General features: G+C 44.0%; 1 protein-coding gene across 1 annotated transcript in view; it reads right to left on the bottom strand.

The window, feature by feature from the left end:
• The window catches only part of LOC138743782 (VPS10 domain-containing receptor SorCS1-like), an 800,159-nt gene that overhangs the window by 194,890 nt on the left and 587,950 nt on the right, over positions 1–17,319 (bottom strand). Inside the window, exon 6 of the mRNA XM_069899386.1 lies at positions 11,259–11,332. Coding sequence (XP_069755487.1) covers positions 11,259–11,332 — 74 coding nt within the window. The remainder of the gene's footprint in view (positions 1–11,258; positions 11,333–17,319) is intronic.

Raw genomic sequence — 17,319 nt, forward strand, 5'->3', positions numbered from 1 at the left:
CCATCATTGAAGATTTGGGTTAGATCCTTGACTTTGAGATCAGCCACAGGAGCAGTTTTATCACTGCCATTCTTGAAACTCAAAAATAATAACATAAAATGCTGGGAATGCTCAGTGGGTCAGGGGAAATCTGAGAATGGAAGTCAGTGACTGTCTGTCATTGGGGTGGCACAGTTGGCGTAGCGGTCAGCGCAATGCGATCGGGACCGGGTTTCGAATCCCGTGCTGTAAGTTAAGGAGTATGTATGTTCTCTCTGTGACTGTGTGAGTTTCCCCCGGGTCTCTGGATTCCTCCCACCCTTCAAAACATATCGGGATGTAACACGGATCGGAAAAGTTCAGAGGGGTATGGGTTGGATGCAAGCAAAGGCGAGGAGCTCAGGTAGGCAACTTGGGCAGCATGAATGAGTTGGGCCAAAAGGCCTGCTTACATGCTGTGCAGCTCCACAAGATGAGAGGTACTAATGCGGAGTAAAGTCAATGTCTATACAAATTGAGATCAAGGAGAGCTGTCCAAAAGAAGAAGAATGACCATCATAAAGAGATTATTGTTGTTGGCAGGGGAATCGAAGCAAAGTAGAGGAAGTGAAAGAAGGGAAGAATTGAACGAAGAGATCCAAGAATGTGCGGAGCATCAGCTGATGCTAAATTGATTACAGCAAACAAAGGGAGAGGGATAATTACTTTAAAATCGACAAGGATATGATGAAAAAAAATAGAAAATAACTGGCCTTGACAAAGGGTTTAGTTTTAATCCAAGAAATACATAGCAATATAATTAGTTCCTAAATAGATTCCAGATTCCATTTGTTGTCATGTCCATGCTATAATACGGCAGAACCAATGCAATTAGTTTCAGGGAGTGGAGTCAAATGTCTGTTGCTCTTGACTGGATCTTGTATTTTGTCAAGGCATTTGAGCTGCCAAGTTTCTGCCAGCTCTCACAGAAATCTTTCCTTTGTCCGTGCTGTAAAGGTTATATGGTTATGGTTATGTGGTTTGCTCTATAAAGGCACACAAATAGGTGCCATCAATATGGTGCCACAAACAAGCAAAAAGAGAAGCCCTTTCAGAGAAGCCGAGTGTGCTTGGATCCTGGCACCTCCTCTGATGCCATCGCCTCCTGAGCTCCTGTACCCTCCTGTCCAGTCCAGTGGTGAACCCGAGCTCGAGGCATCCGTTGCCCTCCTCAGCTGTCAGCGCCCAATGCCCTTCGGCAGCCCTGCTCGCCCACAATTCCTGGACCTGATGCCTGGTTCTCAGAAGCTGGTTGCCAATAGCCTGAGACCAGGCATGAGGCTTTAAACCACCGAACTCCACGTGGGAGCCTGCTCCTCTGACATGGTTTTGTTCGAGTTCTGACACTGCAGGGTCCTTTCCCAGGCTTCTTCTGCTCAGGAGAAGTAAAGGGGACGGGGAGGGTGAGATAGAGGGAGGGAAGGTGTTCCCCCACTCTGATGCCCTGCACCAATCCATTGTTTCCTCAGAGACCGTAACCCTTGACAACTGGGCTGCCAAAATTAGGCACCACCATCTTGGACACCATTCACTGGGTATCTTTGTTGTAAAAGCCGCTGTCAGCCCCATTGTACGGGTAATTTATACCTGCGTGGAGCAATCAGATGGGATTTTCGGGCAGTAGGACCCTGCGGAGGAGCACTGAAAGGTGATGGCCCTCTTCCCATGTCATGCCAGAGGCAATGCTGTCTACGGCAGCGCCGCCGCCATCTTGCACCTTGAAAACAATAGCTGCGCCCATGAGGACTCCGAGATCAGAGCCTCGAGCCTGAATTCAAGGTTTGCTCTGGGTATGGAACTCCAATGGAAGAAGAGTTAGGTGGAGGGAAATAGCCGAAATGCAAATGAATGGGACTAGCTCAGGATGGCGCCATGGCTGGGATGGACAAGTCAGGCGGAAGGGCCTGGTTCCATGCTGTACAACTCAGTGAGTGGAGGAAGTTGTGGTGAAGAACTGCAATGCATTAAACCACTTACTCAATTAGAACTGCATATATTTACCACCAGATTACTGTCTGCAAGAACTTGAATCATCTGAGATTATTGCTGACCGTAAATTCTAGGCTATTTGTTGCGATTATTTAAACTCAGTGCTATAATTAGGCAACATATACTGCAGGACTAATGCAATTAATATCAGGGAGTGGAGTCAAATGTCTGTTGATCTTTACTGGACCTCATATTTTGTCAAGGCATTTGACCCATCAATTTTCTGCCAGCTCTCACAGCCTCACCCCTCCATTTATTTCTCTGTAACAATGCTGAGTTTATCAGGCATTGTGGGATTGCTGCTAAATCCAGCATTGATTACCCTCCCTTAATTTGACCCACACAGGTTGCAGGCTGTGGGCGACTTGCGGTCAATTCTGGCATTCATTTCAAGAGGAATCGAATACAAGAGCAGGGATATAACGCTGAGGTGTTATAAGGCAGACTGAAGGAAATTTCATGCCATATTACAATTTCTATTTTATTACACAACAATAAGATAATCTTGAACCTTGGATGTTAGTGGTGAGGGAGTTCCAAGTTTTAGACTCAGCACTGAAAAAGGAACAGCAAAACCTTTGCAAGTTCCAACTTGAATTGATGTTTTTCAAAGATATATTTCTGCTGGCTGGGCAGTAAAACGTACCTCAGGGGAATGCCTGTATCACTCTTGTACATGGCCTTGTACAGTCAAGTTGAGGCCACCCGCAAGTTAGAGGAATGGCACCTATATTCCGCCTTGGCATTCTCTAACTTGATTGCATCAATATTGACCTCCAATTTTATGTTAACACCCCCACCCCCCACCCAGTCTCTCGCTTTTCCTTATTCCTGGCTCCCTTTCTCCAGCTCCACACCCCCTTCCCTTCCTTCTCCCATCAGACAGCGAACTTTCTTAGCTCTCTGCCTTCTCCCTCCAGCATTTCTTAGCTTCTTCATTTCCCCACCCCCCCACCCCATATCTACTGTTAGCGTTGTCCAGCACTCCTTGCAGTTTTCGTCATTGATATTGCCCGGCACTCCTTGCAATAAGACAGCAGAAGAGAATTCCTTCAGAGTGTCCGATGGATTCACCTCCAGCACTCCTTCAGCCACAGCAGCTGTATAGACCCCTGTGGCATCCATTGGCAGTTCGGCCTCCAGATCCAATCTCCGAGGTGATGAGGAATCCTTCAGAACCCGAGGCCCTCATGCCCTCGGCACCTGTTAGCCTGTGTTCTCCCTCCATCCCCTTCCTCTCCTCTATCCCTGCATTTTTTATTCAGGTTTCTGCCTGATTTTTGCCACACCTGAAGAAGGGCTCAGGCCCAAAACGGCGGCTGCCTTTTGTTTCCAATGGGTGCTGCATTACCTTCTGAGTTTCTTCAGCACATTCAGGCACTTTATTCCATGTCTCCAGGTCAGTTGAGGTAGGGAAGCATGGTTGGCGCAGCGGTTAGCGCAACGCCTTTACAGCGCCAGTGATCGGGACTGGAATTTGAATCCCGCGCTCTCAGAAAGGAGTTTGTACGTGTTTGCATGGGTTTTCCACAGGGGCTCCGGTTTCCTCCCACCAGTTGAAACGTACCGGCGGTGTAGATTAATTGGGTGCAAATTGGACTGCAGGGACTCGTGAGCTAAAGTGGCTGTTACCATGCTGTATGTCTAAATTAAAGTTTTTCAAACAAATCAAAGTTGTAAAACTTTGCTAAATTGGTTTCTAGTCCAGCAACTTTGAGTTAAAATTCTCATCCCTCTTTTCAAATCCCTCCATGATCATTGTTCCTTCTCCCTGCCACCTCCATCAGCCCTGTAGCTTTGTGTGCCTCTGGGACCCTGGCTTCTCGCTCACTCCCAGTAATCATTACTCCTCCACTGGTGACCTTGTTTTGAATGCCTTGGCCTCAAGGCAGCGCAATTCCCTCCCAAATTCTCTTTTTGTCCCCTTTCAAGTTGCTCCTTTGAAAACTTTCTCATTGAACGACCCTTTTATCCGACCATATGGATTATTGCCAAATGCTTGTTGCCTGTGAGGTGAATCTTGGGAACTTGTCTACATGAAAGCTGCGTAATAAATGCAAGGAATTATTATGACTGCGGTGAAATGTCCCGAGGAATAGAATTTTGTGCATAAGCTTAGAACTGGTAAAAGTGAACAAAAGTTTCAGAACCAGGATGCTTTATATTAAGAGATACAACATTCAAACTTATGATTAGCCCAGCCACAAATCAGCTCGGTTACACTGTAAATCTTATTCCTTTCTGCCTTGATCTGTCAGAACCTTTATGCCTTCAGTTGAGCAACTTGCCTTCAGTTGTAGTTTAATTGCAAACCAGATGAGCATGAATGAATTCCATGATATCTGGTCACTTCCACTATATTAGCTGGTTAGCAGCAACAACTACAGAACTATTATAAAATTATTCAGGAAAAAACTGAACATCAAACTTGTACTTCATTCCAGTGACAACGTATTTAAGTTGTGACAATGCCTTCAGCTGCCAAAGCTCGAAACTTTGGAATTCATTTCCTAAACCTTTCCCAGCTTCTCTCTTTCTATCTCTGACACATTCTTCTTTAAACCAATAAACTGGACCAAGTCTCCCTACATTATTTCATGTAGAGATACAACACGGTTACAGACTTTTCTGTCCCTCGCTACCCAAATACACCCATGTGACCACTTAACTTAATATCCCAGTACATCTTTAGAAGGTGGGAGGAAGCCAGAGCACCCGGTGGAAACCCACGTGAACATGTGTGGAACGTACAATCTCCCTACATACAACCCTAGATTTGAACTTGGGCCACTGGCATTGTAATAGCATTGCACTTACCACTAAGCTAACCGTGTCATCCCAAATGTTAACCTTGCCATCCCATTTTGATACCATTGTGGACATGATATAAAAATTTATTGCGTCTTTTCAAGTTTCCGTTTGGTCTCACCCTGGCAATGGATGATGCTGTCAATCTTGTGGTTCACATATTAGTTCAATGAACGGTTGAGCTAGATAATGCAGCAATAATACCCTGTACTACTTTTATGTCTGACTGCCATGCAAATAATATCAGTGGCTCTCAAATGAAGCCTGGAAATAATGAGCAATGTTATCAAGTCACAGAGAGATACAGTGTGGAAACAGGCTCTTCGGCCCACATAATCTATGCTAACCATCCACCAAGAGGGCAGAGTGGTTAGTGTAACACTATTACAGAGCCAGCAAACAGGGTTTGAATCCGGAGCTGCCTGTATGCTCTCCCGTGTCTGTGTGAGTTTCCTCCAGGTGCTCCAGTTTCCTCCCACTCTTCAAAGCGTACGGGAGTTGTAGGTTAATTGGAGTATTTGTGCGGCACGGGCTCATGGGCCAGAAGGGCCTGTTACTGTGCTGTATGTCTAAATTTAAATTTATACCCACATTTATACTAACCCAAAATTAGTTTCTTTATATATTCTCGCCACATTCTAATCAACTCCCCTTGGCTTCTACCACTCACATGAACACATTTACTAATATCACAAGCCACCAACCCCCATTTCATTGTGATGTGGGGAGGAAACCAGGACACGTGAAGGGAACCCGCGCAGTCACAGAGAGAATATCCAAATCCACACAGACAGGGGTCAGCATTGACATTGGGTTGTTGTCACTGGGATGTATTACATGTGGATGAAGGCAATGCCATACTGGAGAATATCAAGATTGGCCATGGAAAATATTGACAGCTTCCTCTCCCGTTGAAAAGAAAATACATGATTTAAATGTAATGGTGGAGTATATCTGGAGAAACTGCAGATGATAAAGACATAATTCTATTGGTTTAGATGATATTTCTCCTGTAATGTCGACAGTGATAGTTGTAACAGGCAAAGTGCAGGGGACAGAAAACAGGCAAATATAGTACCCAGTTCTAATAGGATGAATTTCATTCTGTTTTCGGTTTCCCTTCTGCTATCACACCAGAAAACAGAGAAGGGGAAGCTGAAGAGATGATACACGGGATAGTGACTACGGCAGTGAACCAGTGAGGGGTCTGGCGGCTGAAGTGGGGGGGGGGGGGTGCTGTCAGCAACTTGAAGCGAGGAACCCATGCAAGCTGTGGGCTGCTGGTAACTGGTGGTCAAAGGACTCACACCAGGCTGAGGGCTGCTGGAGACCGGCTCAAGACTGGCTGAAGGGGTACCAGGTAACAAAACCAGGGTGTAAGGGGGTGCCTAGGGCGCTGAAAGCTTCCTGATCATGTCAGAGGTTTGGATCTGGAGCTTGAATTGCCGATGATTTGGACTGAAGTCAGTGATGCCGCAGAGAGACTGCCAGAGCGCTGGATGCAAATTCACGGACACTCAGGGACCCTGAAGGGACTCTCTTTTGCTTCCCTTTATCGGACTGTAAGGGGCACCAGGCAATTTCTCCTGACGTCTGCCTTACGGAAAATTGAAAGCACTCTGCACATTCTGAGTGATGTTAGACCGACTGTCATTCCGATATCTGCCTCATCCACCTCTCCTTCGACAACATTCACTCACCAACAAATCAACGACCTTGCTCGTAATGTGCTTGGAGACTGATAGATGATATACTGTCGACTAAGACTCTCCTTGTCCCACGTCTGATTTTCCCTTCCTGCCCAAAACCAGTGGGTGATTCACTTTAAGATGCATGCTCTTCTAGTTCTAGCTCACATTCCTGTTCTAGAACACTGACACACACTCCCAGCAGCATCGATCACAACCAAAGGCATTTATTTTGCAGCTCTAACATGCCTTGCATAACCTTCCACAATTAGATTTATTTTCCCCTCCAGTCACTCTCATCATTTTATATCTCTTATTACAAAAGCCTTTATTATTTTAAAATTTATTTTATTTTTAGACATATATCATGGTAACAGCCCATTTTGGCCCACAATCCTGCACCGCCCCATCACACCCGATTAACCGACAACCCCCGCTACGATTTTTGGAGGGTGGGAGGAAACTGGAGCCCCCGGGGAAAACGCACACAGACATGGGAAGAAAGTACAAACGCCTTACGGACTGCGCGGGATTTGAACCCAAGTCCCAATCACTGGCGCTGTAACAGCGTTGCACTAACTACTACACTAACTGCCACCGACCTAGCTAATAGCAGAGTGAAACATTTACACCGACATTTCATGATTAACCCAAAAGCCTTACAAATGGTGAGAATTGCTACCCAATTGTACATTTTATGAAAATGATGCTTATTATATCTTTACGTACAAAGTGGAGTGTTTTTCTCTAAGTCTGCAAGCTTTAAAGGTTATATTCTTGAGATCTTGTATCACTTTTTTATCAGAGAACACTGAGAAAAATCATTTCTTCCCTTCTCAATATTATAATATTTCATCCAATAAATGCAAACAAAAATAAAAAGGCTTGTCCACTTCAGAGGGACTAATCAGCACTTGGCTTTCCCAACAATCTTGTAATTACACCAAGATTACATTTGGGATACTATGAGAGGAAAGAAATGTTCAGAATAGAAGACTTGGGTTGTCAAGTTACAGTTTTATGAAATAATGTTTAGGCACAATGTTGCATGCAGCTCTGGTTTGCTTACACAATCTTCTTTCTTTGGCTTGGCTTCGCGGATGAAGATTTATGGAGGGGTATGTCCACGTCTGCTGCAGGCTCGATGGTGACTGACAAGTCCGACGCGGGACAGGCAGGCACGGTTGCAGCGGTTGCAAGGGAAAATTGGTTGGTTGGGGTTGGGTGTTGGGTTTTTCCTCCTTTCTCTTTTGTCAGTGAGATGGGCTCTGCGGTCTTCTTCAAAGCCGAACTGTGAGGTGCCAAGATGCACTTTTGGAGGCGATATCAGCCCACTGGCGGTGGTCAGTGTGGCAGGCACCAAGAGATTTCTTTAAGCAGTCCTTGTACCTCTTCTTTGGTGCACCTCTGTCTCGGTGGCCAGTGGAGAGCTCTCCATAGAACACGATCTTGGGAAGGCGATGGTCCTCCATTCTGGAGACGTGACCTACCCAGTGCAGTTGGATCTTCAGCAGCGTGGATTCGATGCTTGCGGACTGTGCCAGCTCGAGTACTTCGATGTTGGTGATGAATAGGAAGAATGTAATTGTGCTGGAGCAGGGTTCACTGGGATGTTGCATAGAACTAAATGTTTCATTAGTAAGGAGACTAAACAGATGGAGAGGAAGGTGAAGCCTGTACATGATAAAGGTGCATAAAATTATGAGGAGTGCAAGTGGGATAGATGTGTATACAGGCAATCACCAGATTGAAGACGTCCAATTTACGAACAATCTATAGTTACGAACCAGGAAGCTGACTGGAGAATGGCGTCTACTTCCGGTCCAACCATGGCTGAGTATCACTTAAATTACAATTTAAGTTCATAATTCTCCCCCCCTGCTCCGCTCACTCCAATGCGGTGTCCCTCTGACATGGTGACCCCCCGCACCACCCACTCATTTTGTCGTGGCTCCCCCCCGCTTGCTGCGATGTCCAATGCGGTGTTTCCCCCCCCCCCCCCCGTTCACTCCAACATAGTGTTTCCCCCCCCTCCTCTGCTCTGATGCCAAAGAACTTTTATCTGTTTTGCTTAGAGATTAATCTTAGATTTGCTTATGTACAGCACTGTATTATTATGTTTAAGATGTTTTAATGTTGGGAAGTGTTTTATATGCATTAAAGGTAAAATATATACTAAATATGCTATATACTAAGATGAATATTTGCCTAACTGGCACTAAATAAAGATCGTATGTACTTGTTCCAGCTTAAATACAAATTCGAGCTAAAGACAGACCTAGATAATAGAACTCATATTTAACCCAGGGACTGCCTGTATATCCTTGTAATAGTGAAAACCATGTAAAAGTTGACCCCTATTTTTGTCCCAAAAATCTGGTATTTTCCATATATCTTGTATAAAAGTCAAGCCCCCTCCCCCAAACTATTTTTGGCTCTGACTGCCCACCTCATTGGAGCACCCGACGCTTCAACCGCTGACTCTCAACTGGTCCGGCCACCCAACGACCCATCTGAGCTCCAAACATGCCAAATAACGTAGGTACTTACAACAGTCAAAAGTAGAATGGGTGTAATAGTCGACCCCCCGAAATGTTACCTTAAAAATTGGTCCACAAAATTCAACTATTACACACGTTTATACAATAGTAAAAATCTTTTTCCTGTGGCAGGGTATCCAAGTCAAGAGGACAGAGGGTTGAGGCGAGAGGTGGAAGGATTAGAAGGGATCTGAAGGGGAATCTGATGCTGTCTGAGGAGGTTGTGGAGTAGGTAGTACCACAATATTTAAGAAGCCCCTAAACCAGTACTATTCCACAGGACCAGAAGAGTGGCAGAGAAGATCACTGGAGTCTTCCTCCCCCTACCCCCATCGACGTGATCTACCAGGATCGTTGTCTGAAGAGGGCACGCAAAATCATTGAGGACCAGTTCCACCTCACACACATCTTTCAACTGCTCCCGTCAGGGAAGGAGATACAGGAGTATCAGAGACTGTATCACCAGGCTGAGAGACAGCTTCTTCCTATGTTAAAATGGTGAATGACCAATGGAATAGCTCACATTAACCATTGAAGACTCCCATATATACAAAACTATATTTATTTATATTTGTATACATGAATAATTGTCTTTCTGTATGCATGTTATGTCTGGTTCTGTGTCTGCTTGTTTTACACTAAGGACTGGGGAACACTATTTCATTGGGTTGTATTTGAATCTTCATGGCATACAGGAATCAAGCAGGTAAATGGGATTAGTGTTGATAAATGCATGAACACAATGGGCTGAGATGCCTGTTTTTGTGTTGTATCATTCCAAATTATGATTAAATCTCACCTTGGCCAAGTTAGTCATCTCCCGATGGTTTACCAACTTCTCATTAGCCTCTTTTCCACTGGCACCTAGTCCCAGCAACTGACCGCCAATTTACTGGTTAAGGGTTCAGTGGAAAAGTGGTTCAATCGGCACGCCGGCGTCAAATATCGCCAAATCGTGCTGGGGATTGACAGCCTCGAGCCCTACTCAAATCCCTGGCATCAGCTGATTGTGCCGATTAAACCAGTGGAAAAAGGGTGAGTTGTAACCCTGGACTATTGTTGAAAGTAGACTCTCCTATCCCTGGAGATGACTTGTGGTCAATTGGAAAGCAGTTTGTGTCCTGGTTGAAAGTGGTCCAGTGGAAACAGCAAAAAACGATTTCTTTAACCAGGACACCAGTGGAAAAAGGGCTATTGTAGCCATTAATCAACCATTATACTTTCCAAAGTGGACACCATTTTAATCTTTGACAGAATGCAAAATAAATTATCAAAATACAATTAAAACAAAGGGCCTTCATGTGGGGCATAAAGTAAATATGAAGGAAAGGCTACGAATTATGAATGATAAATTGTGTGCTGTGGCTGGGAATCACCTTCCGCTCTCTCTTCTCAATTGGATCCTGAGGTTTTTCCACAATATCCGACTGACAAAATGGTTGCTTGATAAACAGGAACATTAAAGACCATGAGGAGGGATCAAGGGAGTAGGATAAGACCCAGTGGATTGTAAGGGAAGGACAGTCCACATTGTTCCTGCATTGGACCATTAAATAGCATTCTTGCTCTTTCCAACTTCCAGAAGAAGTGTGAACTGCCAGCCAAGGTGTTGAACAGGATCGCCCTGGGAAATCTAGCCGGAGTTGGCAACTCTTAAAGAGGTTTATTTGTGGAGGCAGTTTGGAAGGTGATAAGATTTGAAAGAGACTCCCTTCTTCTAATTATCTTCAGGCATCAGCATTGCATGGTAAAGTTCAGGACCGATGTCTAACCCCTTAGAATACAGTTCAGACCCTTCAGCTCACAATGTTGGGCCGACCAATGGAAACCTGCTCCACAGCAATAACTTTTCCCTGCCTCACACACTTCACCTTTTATTTTTCTCATGTGGATGTAAACAAGCACATGGCACTATTTTAAGGAAGTGTGGAGGTGCTGGCCTCCGTTTCCTGCTTGGTATTCATAATCTGGCCAATAGCACCGATATAATTCTCCCAGACAGTGCAGTACTCCAAGGGTCAGTCTGGACATATACTTTCACCGATAAAGATGTTCCCCTCAGGGTAATAACTGAAGCTGTGGTTGAAAGTAGAGGGAGTGAATTTAAGCCAATGCCATAACCACACAACAGAATCTAACCATTCAGATTTTGTCTCGACCCTCTGATGTTGGAAGCCAGCAGAGCGCGACACCTGGGTTTAAGGAATGCACATACCAGTAGAAACGATTTGGAGTAATTCTCTCATGGACCAGGTGCCACCTACGTCCAAAGTCGCTGGAACTGTACAACTGCAAGACAAAATGGGAGGCAAACATTAGCGCAAATATTGAGGTGTTCCTTGAGGAGCATATTCCAGTTCCACTGTCCCTCAACACCATCTTTGGAGCCATCTTTAGCTTCTTATCTTGAACCATTGCAACCTTCCTTTCCCCTGTAGCACCAACCTTTTTATTTCCTCTGCCCTCTACCCTGTGACCCTTTGTTCTCCTCTGCATCTTTAAGCTACCCAGATCGCTATTATTTCACAGCATCGATGAAGGACAAAGTTTGCATAAAAGGAGTTATTTCTCTAGGTTGGCATTGGATTTGCCAAATGGAGCAAGTCACTTTAGAAGTGAGATGAACATGAGTTCTGCACAGACCACAAACTATGGCCAATGCCCAGAAATTCAGGAGAAGGCAAATATCTTGGGATTGACAAATGCCTTTGATCTCTGCTAATCTTTGAAGTGTGGTTTTTAAGAGTCAATACAGACACCCGCTTTAGTCAACAGAGGTGGGAAAACAATTAGAATGCCAGCCTGGGAATTCAGGGTGCCTTTCTTGGACACTGTAAGTCTGGGATCAAGCTGAATGCCAACTTTAATCAGGGAATTTGAACTTTCTGTGCAAAGGGTGCTGATGTTCTGCAGATTTCATCTGCCCTTTCATACGGTGGAGGCAGGAGTTCCAGAATTATTTAATGAGATCTTGGTTTTCCATGAAAGGACAGGTTGGATGAGTTACATTTTCTCCCTTGAGAGTTTTCAAAAAGCACAAATCATGTTGATACAGCACAACAAATATAATTTAAATTGCCGGCGATGGCATTTTGCCATGTTTTATTGAGAACTCAACTGCCTGAAAGCAAAATATTTGTCCTGAAATTTAGGACACATTGAAAACAGTGTTGAAAAGCTACAAACTCTTCAAGATTTCTATATGACAATTGATAAGAAACTAAACTTCTTCAGAACCTATAGCAAGACTCAAGCTCAAACCTCAGGAATGATATTTAATTGAAACCTTGAGGGAGTAATGCATTAAGGGAAGTCCTATCATAAGAAAAAACAGCAGGATTCGGCCATCTGCCCATCGAGCTTGCTCCGCCATTCAATGTTCATGGCTCATCTGTTGATAGGCTCATCTCCATTTTCCTGTCTTTTTCCCCATATCCCTTAATTCCTCTACTATGTAAAAATCTATCCAGCCTTGTCTTAAATATATTTACTGAGGTCACCTCCACTGCGTCAATGGACAGAGAATTCCATAGATTTACCACCCTCTCGGAAAAGCAGTTCCTACTCATCTCTGTCCTAAATTTACTACCTTGAATCTTGAGACTATCTCCCCTAGTTAAAGTCTCCTCCACCCATGGAAACAATTAACCTTCCTTTATCTGAATCAGTATTTAATATCATGAACATGTCACGAAATTTGTGATTTTGCATCAGCATCACAGTGCAATTATTTATATAAACCACCTTGAAAAACAAATAAAAAGGGCAAGAAAAAGTCAAAGAAGGAACCTGATGGCAATGGGGAAAAAACTGTCTTTGTGCCGCTGAGTGCTCATCTTCAGGCTCCTGTACCTTTTACCCAGAGATAGCAGAATGAATAGGCCTGGGTGGTGGGGGTCCATTTCTACAAGATCCCCTCTCATTCTTCTAAATTCCAGTGAGTCCAGTCCCAGGCGACTTAATCTCTCTTCATAGGCCAACCCCCCTCATCTCTGGAATCAATTCTGTTAATTGATTTTTCCGGTCTATTTAGCTGAAGCTCTGTCCAACCTCTTGCATGGAGGTAAAAGAGTTCCTTGAGACCAATTAATGATGAGTCAAAGGACTATGTTCATTATGGGTGGAAATATTAAAGCTAAAAATTGCATTTAAAAATGAATAAATTAGTGCAAAAGAAGAGAAAGCGAGCTCGTGTCTGTGGGTCATTGTCCATTTAGAAATGTGTTGGTGGAGGGAAAGAAGCAGTTTTTGTACTGTCGGGTGTACGACTACAGACTCCTGGACCTCCTTCCTGATGGTAGCAGTGTGAAGAGGGCATGGCCTGGGTAGTGAAGGTCCTTGAGGACTGAGGCTCCTTTCTAGAGACATTGCCTCTCGTAGATATCCTTGATGGGGTGATGTCCATAAGTTCTGGTTAAGTTATTTTCTGGACCTCTGCATTGACATGTCCGTACCTGACAGTGATGCAACCAGTCAGAATGCTCTCCACTGTAGAAATTTCCAAGAATATTTGGTGACATACCAAATCTCCTCAAACTCTTCACAAAGTATAGCTACCGGGGAGCCTTCTTCATGATTGCATTGATTGCATTAACATGGACAAATCTTCAAAGTTGATGACGCCCAAGAATTTGAAGTGCTTAGCCGACTCCACCATTGATCTCTTGATGAGGACTGGCTCATGTTCTTCTGATTTCCCCCACCTGAACTCCCCATTCAGTTCCTTAGATTGGCTAATGTTGAGTGCAAGATTGTCATTGTGACACCACTCAATGAGATGATCTGCTTCACTCCTGTTTGCTTTCTCATTGCTGTCTGTGATTCTCCCGAAGACCGTGATGGTCTTTGGAAAATGTCTCTGAATATTGTTAATTGCTCCTGATTCTATAGTTTTCTCTGGGAGCTCGATCGAGATATGGATCACTGGGGTCTCCCTCCAACGCCCTCCCACCCCCACATCAATGTGATCTACTGGGATCGTTGCCTGAAGAGGGCGCGCAAAATCATTGAGGACCCCTTCCACTCTGCACACGGCTGCTCCCATCGGGGAAGAGATCCAGGAGGATCAGAGCCAGCACCACCAGGCTGAGGAGCAGCTTCTTCCCACGGGCAGTGGGAAGGCTGAATGACTAAAGGAACTGTTCACACTAACTATATTCATGAAACAATATTTTTTTAAAAAATATTTGTGAATATGAATATTTGTCCTGCATTGGTATTGTTGGCTAAATGAGTTGAGTCTAGTTGAGGGCCAGAGAACGGTGTTTCGTCAGGTTGCACTTGTGCTCGGACGAGAAGAAACTTTCCTTGATAACCAGAATCAGCCGCCATCACTCTGACGGCATTCACCGCGAATGTGCTTGCAGTGGCAGAAACATCAGAGTGGGGATTTCAGCATTCACCAGGCACTCCACAAAGAATGCTGTCATGTGAAATTGTTGAGATCAGCATCTAATCAGCACCATTTTGCACTTAGACTCTAAAATTGACATGGCATAATAAAGTCTCTCCAACAAACACCCATGAGGCTGTAGGATTCATGCATGGCTGCATACCAAATGAAGAACATGTCCTTGAGGTTAGAAGTATTATGGTCTGCTAATTGAATTTGATGGAACAAAATAAAATTTTCTTATTTCAAGCATTCCCATAACCAGTAGAAAATATATATTGGAGACAGACCATCAGGGAATATAGAAAATTGCAGCTGGGACATATTAAAAATGTGCCTCCTTGCATAAAGTCTCGGTACCCAAGACATTTTGCAAAATCACCTTAATGTGAGAATGAAGGACAGGTAGGAGAAATTTAATGTTTTGGATGGAAAAGCAACCAATGAGGCCTTCCCTCTCCCCACCCTTAAACATTCTTTGGGGCACTTGCCTCAAGATATATGATATTGAAAAATCATATTTGCAATACATTTGCAAAAGAAATAGTAGAGGTTTCCATGGGACTGCACCCAAAGTAACAGCACCCCTTCGACGTCATTCCAGGGAAGTTCTTGAATCTCTCAATGGTACAAAATATTCTTTCCGCTCTAATATTGTCTCTTTCAATATACCCTCATGACTCTTACCCTCACATATCCTGGCTCATAGAAGCAAGACTGCTCCCCATTCAAGAATGTTGTAGGTGATTCCCATGCCACTTTGCTCTCCGATCTTCACATTTTCTTCACCTCCAAAAATCTACTCAGCTCAGCCTTGAATAGACAAGACTTCACAGTGGGCATGCGAATTGCTGGAGTGCCCACACGCCCTACTAACTGCGATATACAAGCCCACATGTTGATTCTGTTATTTGAAATGGTTCAGACTTCCATCTGATAGCTATATGACTCCTTGAGTTAAGAACTCTAAACCAAGAAGAGTTTAGAGAGGAAACTTTTCATTAAAATCAACCTGTCCACTGCAGGAAAACCAAAAGAAAATTAGTTCTAAGGTCAATGCTGCTTTTTTTTCTCGAAACGGTACGTTTTGAATGGTAGGAATAAATTGCAGCCCCGGGGGAAAACCCACACAGTCATGGGGAGAATGTACCAACACCTTATAGACAGCGCAGGATTCAAACTCTGGTCCTGATCGCTTGGGCTGTAAAACCATAATTGTTATGCTATCCGTGTTGCTAAGGATGGGATTAAGACTAACTTATTCCAACTTTGGCCAGCCCTTGGAGTACTGTGAACAATTATGGTCTACACATTCAAGGAAGGATATACAGGCTTCAGAAAAAGGTATAGATTGAATAAACTTGGGTTGTTATCTCTGGAGCTTGGAGGCTGAGGGAAGACCAAGCATCCGCTGGCATTTCTGTATAAGCTCTGCCAACCAAGCGGCATCTACTCCGGCTTACGCAAGGCCACAAATAAGATATCAAGCAAGTCATTTCACTTTACTGCCCAATGGAACTGATTCATGGAAAATGTCATACTTGCGAATTTTCAGCCTGATGTTAAGAGTGGCCTTGAAAGCCCGCGCAATCTCAAGTACATCAGAATCAGAATTTATTGTCATGAAGAAGTAATAAAATTTGTTGTTTGCACAGCATCACAGTGGAAACCACTTTACAACAATAAAATAGTGCACATAACGTCAAAATAAGGCAGTGTCTTTGGTTCATTGAGTATTCAGGAATCTGATGGCAGCGGGGAAGAAGCTGTCCCTGTTCTGCTGAGTGCTCGTTTTTAGCCTCCTGTACCTTTTTCCCCAATGGTAGCAGAGTGAAGAGGGCATGGCCTGGGTGGTGGGGGTCTTGAGGATAGAGGCTGCATTTTTTAGATGCTGCCTTATGTAAATGTCCTCAATAGAGTGAAGTCTGATACCCATGATGTCGCAGGCCGAGTTAACAACACTCTGGAGTTTTTCTTGTTCTGAGGTTTGGCATCTCTGAACCAGACAGTGATGCAACCAGCCAGGATGCCCTCCTATAGAAGTTTTTGAGCGTTTCCATTGACATACTGAATCTCCTCAAACACCTCAAAAAGAAAAGCCACTGGTAACCCTTCTTCATGATTGTATCAACATGGAGGCTCCAGGACAGATCCTTGGAGGTGTTGACACCCAGGAATTTGAAGTTCTTAACCCTCTCCACTACTGAGCCCTTGATAAGGGCTGGATGATGTTCTCCGAACTTTCTCCTGAATTGTCACCCAACAGCCCCGAAAGAAGAAATTCTGTTTCGTTTAGTGAAGGAAATACTTCTATGTTCAAACTAACGATTACAATAAAATTATCCCCTCCAAATCAAAATACAGAATTTAATTACAAAGTAAAGGATACAAGACCCACACTGACACATACTCCAACCAAAGGCAAAAGAACTTAAAGGAGAACCAGGGCCAGGCCAACATCTTTGATCCTATTTACTTAAATCTCCTCCATGAATTTACTGTTGTTCTGATGTTGGCTAGCACTTGTGGTTTTCTTCTGACATTAAAACATTATTTCAAGCCAGTTGTACTAAAAATCTAAAGTTCGCTAGTATAACTTTTTTTTCCACTTTTTCTGATCTTGTCAATAGCAGAGAAGAAGGAACCTTGAGGAAACTGGGATGAAGTTTGATTTTGTAAGCTGTTTTTTTAAGCTTTCAGTTTGCCATCTATCCCCTCATTCCCTTGAGATGGAGGAGAGGCTACCGCACCTTCTTGCTCCCTGCCATAAACATCTCCCTTTGCGTCAAATGCAGATTTTACCTGAGTCTCCGGGTGCAGTTAAAGGCAGCTGATCCCAATTAATGTTGTGCTTGAGTTTAATGGGCATGAATCTGAGTTGCTC

The sequence above is a fragment of the Narcine bancroftii genome, chromosome 10, assembly GCF_036971445.1.
Source record: "Narcine bancroftii isolate sNarBan1 chromosome 10, sNarBan1.hap1, whole genome shotgun sequence".
Taxonomy (NCBI): Eukaryota; Metazoa; Chordata; class Chondrichthyes; order Torpediniformes; family Narcinidae; genus Narcine; species Narcine bancroftii.